At 43.4% G+C, this 18,316-nt stretch overlaps 1 protein-coding gene across 1 annotated transcript in view; it reads left to right on the top strand.

Moving 5' to 3' along the window:
• Positions 1–18,316, top strand: part of ADAMTS17 (ADAM metallopeptidase with thrombospondin type 1 motif 17) — a 174,494-nt gene that overhangs the window by 67,668 nt on the left and 88,510 nt on the right. Inside the window, exons 9-10 of the mRNA XM_030498506.1 lie at positions 16,157–16,297; positions 17,611–17,761. Of these exons, the coding sequence (XP_030354366.1) occupies positions 16,157–16,297; positions 17,611–17,761 (292 nt within the window). The remainder of the gene's footprint in view (positions 1–16,156; positions 16,298–17,610; positions 17,762–18,316) is intronic.

The raw sequence follows: 18,316 nt of genomic DNA on the forward strand, positions 1-18,316 counted from the left end.
AATTGCGAGCTTTATTGAAGGCTGATTTCCTGATGAGTGCAGAAAAGCTGAGATTTATTACTTCTTGCCCTAAGACTAACAAATGTCTGTGGAGATCACAAGCCCAGCTTGGCATTCACAGATAGTTTCTGATGTAGGCTTTGGAAAAAGTGAATGGATTACGAATTGATGTGTCAGATTCCTCATCTGCCACAAATGTCATTTGGACTCACTGCAAGAAACACTATTGCAGACAGCTGCACTGTGAAAACATGGAGACATCATGAAATAAGTCCATTGGGGTGGTGCTTGTAGCTCCTATAAAAGTTCATCTTTAGGTTTAACCTGTAGAGTTGTTGTAGCTTGACGATGGGGTGAGTGATATAACTTTTATCTTTCGTATTTGTATCTTCAAATCTGGAGTGATAATTTTGGTCCGTGGCCACAAAGGGAGCATCCAGTTGTATTTAGGTGCCATTTTTCCCACAGGGAGTCCAAAAGAAGGATTTTGTGATTACAAAAAGGTAACAGGCAGGGTAGAAGCCACTGAATATGTGATGAGGCTGCAAATCATAAACTTCTTCCCACACAAGATAGGACCCTCAGCAAACCTCGTTCATTCAGCATGGTCAATAGTGGATGTCTTTTAAAACAACACACTTTAATGTAACCGCAGTTAGTTGGTTTATATTCAGGGGTTACTGGTTGTGTAAATTCTGACTTACACAGAAGGGAAGACACAGAGACTGCAGTGCTCCCTGCAAGGTCTTCATATTATAAACAGCTTAATACGCTGAACTCCTCCTTACTCTCATCTTTGCTCAGACTAGCAGGGCAACTCCAACACCAAGAGCTTGAAAGTGCCCTACTGTTGTCAGTGGGGTCCTGAATGGTGTGTCCCTCTTCTTCCGTGAACTGCACCAGTGTTGAAGTTGATCTGAGATTTATACCCTGAAGACCACCCGGAACAACTGTGACTTTGAGAAAAATAGTGCATTTCCCCCTCCCCTGGTTCCCTTTTTGCCTACAGCAGTGACATTGTTACCATTTTCAAGTCATTCTCCAAAGAAAAAGGCACATAAGTGTTTTAAACAAAAGCTGGGATTCAGCCTTATATCCGTTATCCCCTAAATGAAGCGGGTGGGCTGCGGCCAGTGAGTGGTTTTTCAGGACAACAATGCCAGCTTTGTTGCCATTCCTGTTTCTTTCAACAGCCTCAGCTTTCCTGTTGTGGGATGGGGGGGCAGGCTTGGGTGAGGAGGGAAGATTCCCATTCATGAGCTAGCGGAACCTGGCACTGCCTGGATGGTGAGAGAATAGCTGGAGGTGGTATGGCTGGAAGCCACGCCGTGTCGGATGCCCTGAAGAAAGTGAATCAAATTCAACTGACAATAAGTAAGATGCAGTCTGCTGCCAACAGTCTTGAAACCGCATGGCCTCAAACTTGAAGCTGAAACAGATGAGGACAAAAACGAGTCCAAAGGTTAAAAGCCTGTAGTGCACAAACCAAATAGCTCTGGAGTTGGAATCAGGCAAGAGAAGAGTTTGGAACCAGCAGCTTTCTATCCAATATAATCATTTGCTTTAGATGTTAAGTATTGATAGATGTAGCTTGGCTAAAATTACTTTAGGGTGCATAAATAATTGCTGCATAATTAAGTATGGTCTTTGTGGTAGATTGCAGGTAAGGGAAAAGCACTCTCTGGATGTTCCTTTTGTAGCCTGATATTTATGCTAATAGACTTGTAAATAAACTTACTCCCTGATCCTGTCTAGGGCAGCACCCAGCAAAGAGATTGTCATGCAAATAGTTGTGAGGCAGAATGTGAAAATATTGGCTGTCTTAAGCAGATCCAAAAGGTAGAGAATGAGTCCTGTGACAGCATACACCGGCACAGCCAGGCCAGTGTGGTGCAGGCACACAAGCTTAATTCCTAAGAACCAAACCAAAGTCCCCTTTCTCCCCGCCCTGCAATTTATAGGGATCTGCTCATGTAATGCATTTTAAAAATTCGAAGTTTCATGTGGAAGCTGAGGAGACCACCCTAGTAAACAGACACAGACCTGAGCAGTTGGGTAGTGCAGCAGAATGCACTCTGTGCTGGTAGAAAACTGGTTCTTTTTCCTTCGCGGTGTATTGTGTGATTCCAGCCAGCACAGTGCCAGCAGCACTGGAGCCACACAGCCAAATCACGGTGTTAGTGCACCGGAGAATGGTTCTGGGAAAGATATAAAAATGGAGGGATCTTTGCTACAAGTTCTCTCATTGTACTCTCTGGGATTATAACATCGAGGTGCAGGATGTGGGAGCTGAGAAGCTGTTTACAAAGAAAAACCCCAACAAGTCTCCCTGCCTCTTTTAGAGCAGCTCTCCATAGTCTAACCTTGAACACATGGCTCTACCGATGCGGGCAGCTGAGTGTAGTTTCTGTCCTGATTGACTTTAAACATTAACCCCGTTTTTCCAAAAGAGATCCCATCTGACCTTCCTTTCTGTTCTCTGTTGCTCTTTCGACCATCTGCATTGTAATGATGGCAAGGACAAGGATTTCACCATGGCATTTGTAAAGAGCTGTTTCCAGAAGCATGGGCAAAGCAACCAGTAGGATCCCCGAGTGTTATGGTGCTGACAGCAAGATCAGTCGCAGAAAAGAAGGCAGACCTTGCAACTGCTGTTTGAAGTGGAGCAGAGGCATGAGTTAGTCCCACATTTATCAGGCAGGTTCTGCTTGACCTGAATTTCTGTGGAATGTTTTTCTTCATTGCTCTTGCAAAAGTACAGCAATTAATTGGCAGGAAGCAATCTGTCCCCAGATCACTTCTTACCTCCCAAAAGGCATTAAAACCAACATTAGTAAAGCTGCAGAATCAAACATGTAGAAGCACCAAAGTCTCAGTTTCAGGGTTATCTGGACAACTTCAAGTTCAACTCCAGTCTCTCTGTCCTGCAAATGAGGCCAAACTTCTATGCACAGGGTAGTATTTCAGCGTGTTAGTTAAAGACTCCAGCTTAACACATGCCCATAGGCATCTTATGCACTCCAGTGTATTAATGTTTTACTAGAGAGAGACCTTGCAAAGAGGTGCCCATCTTGTGGGCCTGTAGGGTAGTATCCACTTATGTGGTGGCTTGGGGATGCAGCCTGTGGCTGACAGGATCTGCCTTGTGACTGGGTGAGCCTCTCCAATGGCACTGCTGGCGGTTTGGATCTAGATTCTGTCTTGTGGTCCCTCTGTGCCTTTGTAAAACCCTGTGTGGCTGTTTTGACCACGCTGCAAAAGACAATATGTTGGAACTCACATGTCTGCATTTGTAAGGGTTGAAAATCAAGGTCAGTTGGATCCAAGGGTGGTTGAAGCCAGAGGCAATCCCATGCAAGCTTTACTCTAGCGAGCTCAGGTACTAGTCACTGTGTTGCTGCACCAGGACTTCCTGAGTAGCTGGGTAGTTTGATTGAGGTTACTACCCCAGCTATATTCTGCTCCTGCCAGCACTCTCCATGTTAAATCTCGCAGGAGTATGTCGCTGTGCCAGTATTCTGCAGTCTCAGGATCACTGGGAGGGACTGGCTGCCATGTAGACATACCCTGGGGCTGGCCAAAGCTGCTGGCAACAGTGTGTACCCACCCTGGAGTTGCTAATTTTATTTTCTGCCATTTGTGTTGTAAATGTGTTGTGGAATGTCTCTCTCTCTGTTCCCAGGCTCCCTTTTCTTGCTCCCCTCCTCCCAGGTTTCATTCTTCTTCCACAGATAATTGCAAGCACATTTTCACAGCTCTTTTCTGTACAACTCCAAAAGGACATAATGGAACACTGCCTATTTCATCATATATGCTTGTGCATCAGAATTGTATGATCTAGTCAAAGCAATTACTAAATAACATATTCTGGTTTTGAGGGAGAACTAGGTATAGCCTAAGATTTCAAGAGATGCTTCTTCCACGTTTGCTAGCACACTGAGGGGTCTGGTTTAGACCAAAAAGAAGTATTATGTACCTAAGTAGCTTGATATTAATAGCTTGATAATAGCTTTCTGAAAACTGTGTCCTAAATTAGTCAAAGAGAAGCAGAGATCAGAGACGAATACAGAGCTAGACATATGTCAACTAAAAAAATCAGTGGCGCCTTCTGCAGTCATGGATGGTTTGACCTGGGGAAGATGGAGCACCACAAGCAGAAGGTGTGTTTGCCCGACACAATACAGTACATGATACCTGAGTGAGTTAATTTGAATCCAGAAGCAGAATATTCCTGTTGTTTTAACCTTGTCTGGGCATGTTGGTTTTGCAATGACAGTAGGATCTCACAGAGTGAAAAATCACATACAGAAATCACACAAAGAAGATTGGGAAGGAGAAATGGAGAGGTTTGAGTAGTGTCATGTGCCAGACTCTGGATAATAGGTCTGGTTTGGGGTGGGTTTTTTTAGTCTGATGTAAAACTGCAAGATATTTACAGGTGCTGAACCTGCTAATCCTGCCGTGGTGGTGGGGAACCTTCTCTCTACCATGTGTATCTTTTCCCACCCTTGTGTCTTCCACATTTGATAGTTTATTTACAGTATCGGAATGTAACCACATTGGAACTGGGCGTGGGAATGTCCACCTCCCACTGCCTTCTGGACTCTTGTGACAAACATTAGCATGGTTCTGGGCAAGGGTTTCTATGGTTTGACTGTGGCTTTGTGAAGGATGTCTGTGTAATCTCTAGTGAAGCAACATTCTCTTGCAATCCCTCTAATTTCTTTGTTCTTGAGCATCTTGTACAGCTTTACTTAACATAATAAAACTGCACCAAACAGGCAAATGACAGTCATTTAGAAACTCCCAGACAACACAATTTTCATTTAATCAATAGCTTTGTGGCTTTGCCAGCTGTGTCTTTCTTTCTGAAGGCTTATTCTGCTGAGTAAGCCAAGGCCATGTTAAATAGCTGGGCTGTAATGATTTGGCAGATCTTGCATGTGCTTCCTGCTACAGGCGTTCTGGTTTCATACTTCACTGGCTTTGCTGGCAACAGCCTTGTGCAACCAGTGACCCAAAACATAGGGACAGTACAAGTCCCCATTGTGCAACCTCTGCAGCACGCACCGACACAGGAAATATTAGGTTTGCAAGTGCCATTTACCAAATAATCATTTGTTTTTATACAAGAGCAGCAATCTCACTGCAATATTTACTTTTCCACTAGCGGTTGGGTTCCAATAGCCTGTAACCCATGCTGTGTGCCTGGCCTGCTGAGTTCAACAGGTTCCAGGTGAAAATGACTGCAGAGCTGGGGAAAGTGATAAATCCCAGACTGTCACTTGGAAAAGCCTTTGGTAGTAACCCAGCAGCAGCAGCAATGCCAATGGAAATGTTGTTGCCTCTAAAAATGTGGTTCTCTTTACCATTATGGCCATGGACGGCTGCACTGCAGTGGAACAGGGTTGGCTGCCTTTTAGCCAAGAGTTGTGTTGGGGTGTAAAATTCAGCAAAAAGAGTTTACTAGACAAAGAAAAGAAACAGCCTTCTTTGTTCTCACTGATCCCCTACATCAGATGCTGGGCCTCTTTCCATTGCTGGATCCAACCCAGCAGGGAGTTTTGTCATCTGTGTCTGTACTTGAACCCCAGTTTCCAAGAAGGAGAAGAATAATCCACGGTTTTCTCAGTTTTCTGCTTTTGTTCTTCTTTAGGTAAAACAAATCAAAGCAAAAGAAATCTGATCATAATGGTTTGTTCTCACTTGCTTGAAAAGTTTCCTTCCTGTTAGGCTCTAATCAGCTTCGAGTGTTGAGCCTTAAAAATGAGTGGCTTTTACTGTACCTTCTTTCTCTGCTCCAAAGTCCACCGAGACACTCACTTTGTATGCCAGATCTTATCCACAAATAGGATAGTATGACCTTTTAGGAGTTTCTGATGTCCACCCTCTGGTAGGTGTCTTCCGAAGCCTCCCTGTGTGTTCCACCTGCTGCCAGCTGGGCTCCCTTCCTGCAGTTCACCTGCATCGCTCCAGAGGTAGCGATGGAGGGGCAGGTTTCTGATCTAGCATTGAAAATATTCGTTTTAATTATACACGTTAAAGCTAGACACCATAAAGTGATGCTCCCTAGAAACTGTTTGCTTCTTAGTTTAGGGAGTCTTTATACTTAGGAAAAGTATCTTTCCTTCAAAGGAAAAGCACAACTTCCATTCTTCCTCTCCATAACATAACTACTAGCACCTTTCAGTGGGTAAATTCTTTCCTGTCTTAGTGCCTCCTTTATCTCATGCTGCTATGTAGCATGGAATGGATTTAGCTCAAGATGGCAGAACTCTTCCCTAGTATCCATCATGAGCCACCAAGGTCATCAATGGTCAATTTGTGGTAGAAATTCAGGCTGCCTTGGTTTAGTAGTTTTAACGTAGTGCTACAGGAAATCATAATAATGACTTTGTCGTGTGCTTTTCTGCTTGTGTGCACAAGCATCAGCTCCCATGTACTCATTTTAAGTATCATCCTCTCCATTGGGTATATTTTTTTACCTCTTTCTCCATTATTTCATCTGACACCTTTTCAGTACTGATCCAGATATGATCCTGAGGCTGCTCTCCACTCAAGGAAAAAAACCAACTTACTTGTTTAGAAAAATGTATTTGTGTTGTCTTCTTATACCTTAAGTACTACAATACATATCTGCAGCTCTTCCTGAAATCTGGATGGTGTTTGTTGAAGTAACCTTATACTAGGTTTGCCAAATGCATCATCGCAGCAGCACCTCTAATACAATGAGCAGAATCACGAGGAGAGCCCTTATGTGGTCTCCAGGAAGGTGTCCTCAGTTAAATGAAACGTGCTGCACCTCTTCTCAGATAAGGACCCTCTAAAGAGAGGTCTTCTTAGGAAGACAACAGACTTTTTTGTTTCTCTGTAATTTGTCTTCACATGAATGTGTTCAAGCCAAAGTTACCCAAAGCAAGAGTATCTCTTTTCAAGTTGCTTTTTACTTCCTTCATGTGGCATTCTTGGACAATTTGAAAGCGAACTTGGCTTCATTAGCTTTGAGGTTTGTAGGCAACCAGGCACACCCACTACCCAAAGAATTCCCATTCAATACTGGTCTGAACATATCACTTCCAAATTGCTTTGATGCCAAGCCATAATTTGCAACATTCCTTGTTGATATCAAGTCTCTCTGTGCTGATCAAATGAGTGAGACTAAGTGAGATAGCATGCTGATCTTTTAAAACCATTTACGAACAGCCAAGGCCAGATGGTTCTGGGATTATGAATTATTTTCCCAGCTGCACCATTATGAAAAATCCCAAGAGTTTGGGGAGCTGGTACATGGGAGGAGCATTACCGGAAACAACATTTCCATAAGGATCACTCGTGAGTGATGGAAGTGACTGAAAATGCCATGTCCTTACAGCAAATGTCTTCAGCTGAACTACTGCATTACTACAGGCTGATCCATTGCTAGAGTATAACTGGACAGGTTTGTTTGGGTTTTTTCATTCCTGCAAGCAAAAGGGAGCACACAGGTTTGTTACTGTCCTCTACAGTCACCTGTCACTTTGGTGAAGCAGTGTAAGAGGGTCACATAGGGTGGATTTCTTCTTGCACTGAACCTGCAAGCCCACAGTGATTGGCAACATAGACCAAGAAAGGAGAATAAAAAGGAAGAAGCTGAAAAATATTTCTTTCTGTAAAAAGGACTTTTGCTGCATTGGGAACCATAAAACATGTAGCCACTGGCTTGTCTAGGGACTTCAGAAGACTTGATGCTGGTAGAATTTATCTATATTACCCTTACTTCACACCTCTTTGTCTTTTGATGTTGGCCATCCCCTTGTTCCCACCTCCAGGAATGGAGAATTCATCTCCCCATATGGGGAAGGCAGCCAGCATTCCTGACTCCTACAGTGCATTCCCAGGCTGCCCTGCTTCCCACAGCGCTCAGCAGTGGGTGGCTTCCTGCTGGGGTAGAGTGGGGGACATTTGTGGTTACTTGTGTTGCACGTAGTTGGCAGTATGCTCCACTGGCTCTCCTTTCTCCTTGTCTTTCCTTTAGGGTGTCTTGTGTTGCATCTCTTCATTCAGGTTTGACTCTCTGTCATTAATGTACTTGACTGGAGACTGTACTGGTTTCACAGGAGTTTTGGAGAAGTGCACTTTGGATTGCATGCAGGAGCATCCCTTTAGGTTGCTAACACTGAGTGACAACCCGTCAGCCCTTCTTACTGAGCTTTTGTCTCTCTTCCCTGGTGGGTGGGAAATCCCACCCAGCTATCCCAGGGGTTTGTCTTTTTTTCCATCTGGCAATTTATATTCCCTTTTCATCTTCTGAGGAAATGCATGTCACATTTTCTGAGGTCTCATTCTCACCCACTTCAGGCAGTGCTGAAAGCAAACAGCTTGTTACCCTTCAGCATGTTACTTCTGCGATGCACCAGGGTGCTTTTTGCATACAAGGAGCTACAGATGGAGCACAGCAGCCTCTGCTCACCAGAAAAATGAGCAGTCTTTCTCTGCCCACCACTGTTTCGCTCATAGTCACTGTCCTCCTCCTGCAACAATTCCCTGTTTTCTGAAGCCAGACTAAAGCAAGTGAGGGAGAGAGCGTTTTTCATGTCCAAGAAGTGGATTAAATCTTGCAGGGCAAGGAAACAGCTTAATGAATACATTTGCATAGAGATGTTACCTTTGGTCCTTAAATGACTTTATTCTTGCTTTAGGGTCACAGCTTAGCTGTGATCACAAGTAGCCAGTGTTTCTTCATTGACAGCCCAAGAGAAATGACTTTCAGTAGAGAGTTGCTAACACATGTTTTACAATGGGTGGTTTGTGATGTGTCTCTACACACTGTGTGATGTTAAGGCCCATAGGGCCCAAAACGAAAGGCTGGAATGGGAGTCACCATGACTCCGATCAACGCAAAAGACAGTGAAATTATCCTAAGTGTGAGTGTGCTGAGCTGCTGCGCCTGTTGGGTTGGCCTTGGGCTAACTTCAATCAAACCATCCTGTCTGTGGCAGGGGGCTTAGAACTGGATGATCTTTAAGGTACCTTGCAACCCAAACCATTCTGTGATTCTATGACTGTTGTTGATGTCAGTGGGGTTTGGCCAGCTCAGTCACAGTTATCTAGGACCACATGGACAGAAAAGCTTTTAGATGAAATATTAGAGCGAGTAAAAAGCCCCACTGCCTGTTCCTGCCATGTCAGGCTCTCACGTGTTGCTATCTGTCCCCTGCAGCACAAGCTTGTACTTGCTGCCTTCCAGATCCCATGGCAAAAGAACTAATTCTTTTTAAATGAAGACCATATCATAAAGGGCTGGATCTGCCATGCAGCTGAATAAACCACAGCTTTTCACACTCTTATTCACCATAGGCGTTCATGCGTTCTCACTCGCTGTTGTTGACTTCTTGGCTGTTTGATGAGTAGATAGCCATATAAAATATCTGGTTACTTCATTATTGGAGAGTGACATAAACTTGGATGTGAAAACAAGAGTCCAGTAGTCATGGCTCCCTTCAAATATTGTCTCTCCTGATTAAAAAAACCCAAACCCAATAGCTCAGCAGCCATCCTGAACACCCCTGTTCTAGATAACATGATGTACACAATGACCATCTTTGATTACTTCAAATGCTTTAAGTGGGGTCATTTCCCCTTGTTAATCACAGCTTCCCAAAGAACCTTCTGATAGCTTCTGAAATAGTCGAGTTGTATGTAAGTGACTGTGTTTACATGTTTGCGAAGCAGAAGGTGAAAAAGCCTGTTTTCCATTAAGCCAGCAGGCTTAGTGACAGTTGGTTTTGTAAGAAGGTTATACAAGCTGTTTTGTTGCCTCCTCCCCAGCTCAGCCCAGCTCAGCATTCCCCCAGCATTTGTTAGTTTGCCCTCTATCCAAGCCTCACTTGGCCTTCCTCCTGACCCCTTTGGCTGTCTCTGCCTTTCTTTGCTTGCTTTGCATCACCTTCCGAGGTCACTCTCTTAAACCTACCATCCTCACTTTGCACCGCAGCTCCTATATAATTCCAGCAACCCCATTTCACTTCTGCCTCTGTTGTGCCTTTATTCCCAACTGGTTGGAAACCTCATAACTTCCAAGATATCAGCATTTTCTATGGAAATGTTAAACATGTTGAACCAGTTCAGAAGTAGGCACCTTTCCAGTGATGCAGCTTCAATTTCAAACGTTAATAAAAATTCCTGACATTGAACTCACTTTGGGACTGGCCGGCCCACAGCCTGGATTATGTGCTATACTGTCTCCCACTTCTAACTTGCTGGTTCAAATCCAGCCCAAGTAGTAGCTGCTGAGAATTGTTGACGTACATTCTCTGCGTAGTGACCTATATTGATTTGAGTTTAATGGTTGTGTTTAATGTTCTCAGCTGTTAGCCATGCACCCTGTATAATCTCCTTCCATACCACCATCTTCCTTTGTGGTTGAGTTTGGATGGACTATAGAGACAGGACTCCCTTCTCAACCGTTCATTAAGACTTGATAGGAAGTGGGAAGGGGGAGGAATTTTGTCCTTCAGTTATGTCCTTCATATGGAGGAACAGATAGCATTTGTGCCCACAGCATGTCTAAATAGCAGCCTTTCCATGGGGCACTGTCACCCTGCCCACACTGAAATGCCAGAGCAGATAAATTACAGCTCCCCTTCTACCTTCCCTCTCACACTATGCAAGGACATTGTCCAGTCTGCTCTCCCTTTGCATTTATAATTCTCTGGTGGGGTTTAGAAAGAAATCTTGTCCATGGCAGGGGGATTGGAATTGGATGACCTTAAGGTCCTTTCTAACCCAAACCATTCTATGATTCTATGGTTCTGTGTTCTTAGTCCTGGCTCTGCAGGTGTCCTTTGGGTAAGTCATGGCAAGCTGGATCACCAGGAATGACTTCTCTCATATTCTCTTTTGAAAAGGTCAGTAGTGACCTACCAAGCTGTGATGTGTAGTTCACTGCTGCCTTGCAGAAACAGAGCCTTTTTGACAACATCTGCAGAACACAGGTACAGAAAACATGCTTTCCAGCAACGAGCAGCCAAGAATGTAAAAACCTCAGTGGCCCCACTGAGCTTTTCACTTTGAGCAAGAGATATAACTGCCTTCTCCTGTCTCCCTCTGTATTTGGGACATTGCTGTAGCAGGCCCTGTGCTCAATTCTTTGAGCCCATGTTGGTCTGCAGGGCAAGTGGCCCCAATAAGCTCTTCCTTTTTAAAGTCTGGCTTTCACAGGCAGACTATGGAGAAGGTCCCATTAACAGCCAGCTGAAGGGCTTATTTGAAATAGAGGGGCTGTAGAAGCTCGTGATATTTTCACATCTGGGTGTGTGTTTTTCAAGCTTGTCTTATTCATAATTCTCTCTTTCATTTGTTGCCCTCTTTCTGCCTTTATTTGAAGAAAAGCTTTTTTACTGCTGATGGTATTTTCTATCAATCTTGCCTCTTGCCCCAACTTCACGATACCTGAGGGTATGTGATAATAATCTTGGGGATTTCTCAAGTGGTTTGTTACAGCCACAGAGTTACAGCTGTTGAAAAAATTCAAAGCATCTCCTAAACCAGTTTCCCCCAGCTCTTTGGCGTTAACCTTTAACTGGGATTTGGGGCTTTTAATAGGAAACCTATCGAGAGTCATCGTGGTTCTGATGAAGATTTGTATACATGACCTTAAGAACTCTGAGGTGCAGCATGCAGTGCATCGACGGTGGTAGGAGGCTTTCCACAGGCTTTGGTGAGCTTTGGCTCAGGCTTTGAAAGAATAACAGGAAACATTGGAAAACACACCAAGGGTAAACAGAGCAGCTTAGTTACATTAACTGTCTAGAGGAGAAGCTCCACTAATGACCGAAGCAAACAAAGCAAGTGCATTTATTTAGCATTGCTGTGGGAGAGCAAATGGCTGTTAATTGCATTAAGCTAAAAGGGTTATACAAGAAATTGGCCAGCTCAGGCCCAGAGTGTAATTCTGGCGTCCTGACCCAGTTCTGATTGCTGCATGGCCTCTGACAGAGAATAGTGTCCTGGAAAGGAGCATAGACTTCAGAGAGGCCAGAGCTTTGAGAGCCTGCATGCTAGTTTTTGATAGCAATGCTACTTTAAAACATCGTTCTACAAAAAGTAGAATGAAAGAGATTTGTTGTTGCTGCCTCCCTCTGACTCCAATAAAATTTGCCTTGCTGTGATTGTGTTAACGGTCAGAACTCAAACTGGTCAGTCAGCTTGTTTCTGGACTCACATATGATGAGCAACAATAAATATGCTGCAGGACTCCTTCGGTGAAGCCTTAGTCTTTGACTGATAACCAATGCATTATTTATACTAGAAAAGAAGCTGGAGTGTGAAACTGGAGTCCCATTGTGCTTACTCTGAATAAACATAGAATGAAAGGAGTTGAAGAGCTGACAGTCTAAGCTGTTCTTGCTTGCATTTGTGGAATCTCATTGTCTTCAGAAGGAGAATGTGATGAGCCAAAGGCTGAGATTTACCCTGAGGAGCTAGTGACTGTGGCAGTAACAGCACAAAGGGAAATCGAGTCCTGCCCATCTGTACTGGCTCTGCTGGCTTTGCAGTGTGAAGGATAACATGCAGCGTGTGTTTGTTGTGTCTAGTAAAATGGACAGTTATGACTCAGAAGGCACAAAGGGCAGTGGATTTGCAGGGTGGTGTAGTGCCATTATGACTTTCCTACTCCTGATCTAAGAGCCATTCTTATCGGCTCTTTTTTCAAGATCTGGTCACGTAAGAATAGAACTTCCCAAGGCAGAATATTTCAAGAGGCTGATTTTCTGCTTCTAATTCCATGTGAACTTCTGAATAGCAGGTAAGATTAGATGATCACAAAGAAAATGCAGAGTACTGAATCAGTGCTTGCACTGCTGTTTAGTAAAAACACACAATGCTCTGTCCGATTTGTTTCTGTTAAAAGGAGGGGGACTATTCATTAGTGAAAAGAATCAGCGTGGCATTACATTTACTATGTGTTCTCAAAAAACTGATCCCTTTGATGTAGCTGGAGACCCTTGAACTTCAGAAAAGAATGTGTTAGCATGCTAGGGGTATGCCTTAGTCCTGCAGGTCATTTAATCCTTTCCTCAAGTGAGTCATTGTGAGGTAAAGTAGATGCTGGGAAAAGGTCTGCACTGCCAATTAAAACAGGCTCCAAAGGTGTTGCTGGTTTCATTCTACCAGAAACTCATCACAGAGAGGCCGGTAGAGGTTGCCTGTGTACCTTGAGGCCAGATCCCAAGTTATATAAACTGGCATGGTTCTTTGGATTTAGCAGAGCTCCTTTGCTTTATATCAATAGTTCAGGCTCAATTCCTTTATGCTTATGACTTTTGAAAGAATTTCTGCTAAGAATCAGGAATAACTCAGAAAGGTGTCGATTTCCACACCTGTAAGAATTGAACCAATTTCAGAAGCAGCCTGTAAATAACTCTGAGATATGAGTTCTGACTCAGTCTTTATAAAGAATACATTCTGTCTGCCTCAAACACTCCTGCAAACTCAGAGCTGAGTGATCAGTGTTAGCCTCAGCATTTTTCCTAGGCAGACATCTTTCATGAGGCCAGGTTGGAAATGAAGTTAAGGGCAGGAATGTACTAATCAGTAACTGTTGCCTGTGTTGTTTGCCAACAAAAAAATCCCCCTTTCAACAATTTAACAAGGAATAAATGAAGTTAAACAGAAAGCTGAGGCATTCCTTAATTAACAGCTCTAGACCAAACACTAGTCTTTTGTGGAAGAGATAAAATCAGGGAGGCTAAAACACTTGGGAAGTCAGGAAGACGGTTTATTTTCACCCTTTCAAGTGGGACAGCTGAGGTGCTGAGCAGGAGGCGGTTCAGGAAGCTGCCACAGTGGGAGGCCTGCCAAGTCCCATCCCACAGAAGCCCTGACAGAATAGAAACCTGAAGGACCCAACTTTGAGTCTCAGCACTGTGGCAGGCACAAGGCAGGCAAACTAGAAGAAGCCTTGGAAACCTGCCCCGTTTCCATTAGAGGAGTTAACGCGATTGCTGCATGCCCACAAACCTTCTCAACTGGCATTTTTGGGCGAACTTTCCTCTGCAAGATTTCCAGCAAGCTTCCATACCTTGCTTCGTGGTGCTTAGCTCTTCCTTTCCTGACTTTTAGGAATACAAGGGCTTATTTGCATTGGAGGAATACTGCTGGAACTTTCTTCCTAGCATGTGAAGAGTTTTCTCTGGGTGTAGGAACAACATGGGTAAAATATTTGGAGTGAAATCCAGGCTCCATTGAAGTCAATGGCAAAACTCCCATTCGCTTCAGTGGAGCAGGAATTTCACTCTTTACTGTTTTGAAGTTAGAGTTACTAATAGACTGTTAAATTGTTACTGCGTGCATCAAACAAAATGTGCTTGATATTAATGTTTCTGCTGTGTTCAAAGCCCCCAAAAGTTTAAAACCAGGAGTAACTATGAACTTCTGAGTCTGAAAATTATATTAAATGTAGTTTTGCTAGAAATAATAATGTCCCTGGAGATAAACCTAAAATAATAGACTCCACCATGTAATCTTCACTTTAAACTAAAAATAGCTTAGATGGTGGTTTAATCTAAGCCATAATTATCGAACTGCTGAAGCCGGTGTTGGTTCATCGCAACTAGAAATGTATGTCGTGTTTAGGCTTTGAACAGTTGAATCCCACAACTGGAGAGACGCAAAGCCAAGAGCACAGTCAGAAAGCAAACAGGAGCCTCTGATTTGTAGAGAAATAGCATGGATTAAAGAGTCCAACACCAGATTTAAAGGCACTGCTCCTGGCTTGCTCCGTCCAGCCAGCTGGAGACCCAGTGAGCTCTTACTAACGTGTGTTTTCAGCCCCAAATTGGCAACTGTTATTTTGCTAGAAAGGGACACTGGCATCTTTTGTCTGAAAGCCATTTCCCATTCCTTGTTGGAATCTAAGGAAGAATGTCAACATTTCAAAATGTTGTTACTCCATATGATTTTAGAAAATGGCCTTAATGATCATTCCATCCAAGTAGGATGGAAACCCCTTAACTCACTTTTTTTTCTGGGCTGGGCAGCACGGTACAGCTGAGTGTAGGACTGCCAGTCAGGACTTCTGACACTTCACTGGTGTAGCAGGTGAACTTGGTCACATCATTTATCCCTTCTTTTCCACAATGAAGGTTGTCCACAAAGGCTTACCTCCAGCAGAAGAGTCTCACCTCTCACCAGTGGCAACAGAGATTTGTTCTGGACAGTGATTTACTGTAGCAGCCAAAGGGTAGAGGCTCCACTGATATTGGAAGGGTCCCGAGTAGGAGTTGGTTGGAGGTTAAAGTAATACTTTTCTATTTCTGAATACTTTTTGAAATCCTCACTGAATGTGTTTGAATTCCTCCCTTTATGTCTATATTACACAGTCTGCTGTTTGCTTGGATGGTTTATTTTGCCGAGTAGGTCACATTCTGTTTTTGCTGAGACTGGCATGCGCCAATCTCGGTGCTTGTTTGGGCAGTGTTGGCAGAAATGAGGGCTTGATTCTGCCTCAGGCTCCTATCTGAGCATTGCTGTTATAGAGTTATAGACTAATTTGGGTTGGAAGGGCCACTGGAGGTCATCTGGTCCAACTCACTGCTTAAAGAAGGCTCCAGTTCTCATCTAACTTTGAGAGATTGTACAATACTACACATTTAGAGAAGTGCTTTTCTTGACAGTAGTTTTTCCAAATCCACACTGACAACAACAAATACTAATCTTTCTAACACTCTCTAATGCTAATTCACTGACCATTCTCTCAGTGTGATTATAGGGACCATATCCACTAGGTTTGGGAATCCAAAGTGTTCAGTAAGTGCTAGCTGTGCTATTCCAGCAGATATCCCTTGGCTGTGCTACATCACTTCTCCAGGTTCACTTCTCATGAACCCTCAGGTAGTTACATTTCCTGGTAGGAAAGTCCATAAGAAGCACATTTGAAGTTTCAAACACACAAATACTAAAAGTCTGTGAAATTAAGGCAATGGATAATTTAAAAGAACCTATAGTTTATTCATGCAACAGGTTCCCGGAGCAGTAGGTGAATGATTCTCCGTTGTATGTGCAGCCTGTTTTCCACTTGTTTATTAAGCGTGTCGTTACTAAATCCAATGGGAAAAGAGAAACCCACATCATAACTTGATAGGTTTTTTTGTCTTGTTTTGTTTTAATCAAACAGCATGGGAATGAGCCATGATGATGATCACCAGCCCTGCGCAGGGAGGTCTCACATTATGTCTGGAGAATGGGTGAAGGGCAGGAACCCAAGTGACCTTTCCTGGTCTTCCTGCAGCCGCGATGACCTCGAAAACTTCCTAAAGTAAGGATTGTGCTGATTATCCAAAATCCCATCAGAAAAGATTCCAATATATGATTTGAAAGTGAAAGTCTAAACAATTTTCCTTTAAAAAAAAGTGTGTGCATGTGTCATTAGGGGGTGCAAGTTTGAATCTGTCTCCATTACAGTAGCCCCTTGGAAACTGAGGTTGGCAGAAAGGCAGAAGAATCATGTGCAGTTGTCAGTGTACTGATAATAATATTAAAACCAACCCCAAATCACCTTAATTTTACAAAAAATGCCCTTCATGTTTACAGTGACAGAAATATAAGTGGCTTGGAAAAATCTCCTGCTGAAGGATGCTGCCAGCTTTGAGCTGTGGCTTTTACTGTCATTCTTGTTATTAAATAGCTTTTATTTTATGGGAACTTTACTTTGCCTGGAGGTAATTCTGATATATTTTCTCACTCCTCAGTGACTGTTGGTCTCAAATAGTGGACTATAAACTTCTTTCCCCCTGCACCCATGTTTCAGTTCATCAGATTCAACAGTTCAGGAAGGTTTTCTGCCTTGCTGCTTGTTAACTCTCATGTACTATAGCAAGCACTGGAATTGTCTGAACTCTGTAATTGTGGTCTCCAGTGCAGTTCTCTGACAAACAGTGCCTGGCACAGTGGCCAGTGCATTTGTTGCTAGAAATAGGTTCAGCATGGAAAATTCCCCAGTCTGGGGGTTAGAGGTGGGAGAGAAAAGAAGATAATGAAAGAAAATGGGATATCTAATGTCAGATTAAAGGCATGAAGTTGAAAAAGAAGTTGCATCTGAACTTGCTCTGGTCCCTGTTAAAAGGGCAGATGACAAAGTGATATTCCACTTTATGAAAGATTGTTGCAAAGGCAAAAGGAAAAATCTTTCCTTTATATTGGCGATGGATAAGAAAATAAGTCAAGGGCTTAAAATTCAGCTGGGGGAATTCAGCTGAGACATGATAGAAGACTTTCTAGCTGTCATTGTAAGGCTTGTGATGCTTTGGACTAGGTACCCTGAGGGCAGAATTGAGTCTCCATCAGCTTTTTAGGAATAGTTTAGACAAATAGCCCAAGAAGATGTGAAAATAGTCAATTCTGCTTGAGGCCTGGGGCCAGGGGTGAGTTCTCAAGGACCTTTCTATCCATAATTTTTAATGATTTAGAAGGCTTCCAGATACATACTGGGAAAAACCATCACTGTTTGACATGAGGTCATCAGATTCCCTTTTGAAGAGAGGATATCAGCTTCTCTCCAGCAGTGATCTAACACTCCAGTTCAGAGTTTAAGCTTCCCTTAAAGGCATATTCAATTCTTACACTCCACAGGTCCAAGGTGAGCACCTGCCTGCTGGTGACAGACCCGCGCAGCCGGTACGCGGTGCGGCTCCCTCACAAGCTGCCGGGAATGCACTACAGTGCCGATGAACAGTGCCAGATACTGTTTGGGACCAATGCTACGTTCTGTAAGAATATGGAGGTAAGAGCTTGTGGGGTTTACCTGGAAACAAGGGGGGAAGTAGAAATAAAACTGTCGAGCACTGAGGAAGGACTCTGTACTTCCCTCAGAAGTATTGCATGGGATTTTGACCGTGTTCAGCACTGCTGATACAAAATCAGTGGTCAAACTCCCATTGACCTTCATGTTGGCAGCACATTCTTGTGCAGTGCTCTTCCTTTCCCTGCACTGGTCTTGTTTATTTCTAGAGCAGACCCAAAAGAACTTCTGTTTGTACTTTGGTCCCTTCTGACACTGTTTTGCTGCAGTACTCAGCAGAGATTGTTCTGTTGGAAGTTCAGCTGAGGTGAAAGTCTCTTCTCATAAGAGTGCTTGCCTACTTCCACAGAGTCACCTCAGACTGTCTAGATCTTTCAGTTGACCTCGCCTTCATACTGCTACCATGTTCTTAGGAGCTGACTCTGACTCTGTGCTGTGAAATATTAATGACTGCTTGTTTAATGAGGCCGTTTAGAGATTTGTGCAGAATTAGGCCCCTTCCTATGTGTTTTCTAAGCAACATAGTATGAGTGCAGA

Source organism: Strigops habroptila, chromosome 9 (assembly GCF_004027225.2).
Source record: "Strigops habroptila isolate Jane chromosome 9, bStrHab1.2.pri, whole genome shotgun sequence".
Classification (NCBI taxonomy): Eukaryota; Metazoa; Chordata; class Aves; order Psittaciformes; family Psittacidae; genus Strigops; species Strigops habroptila.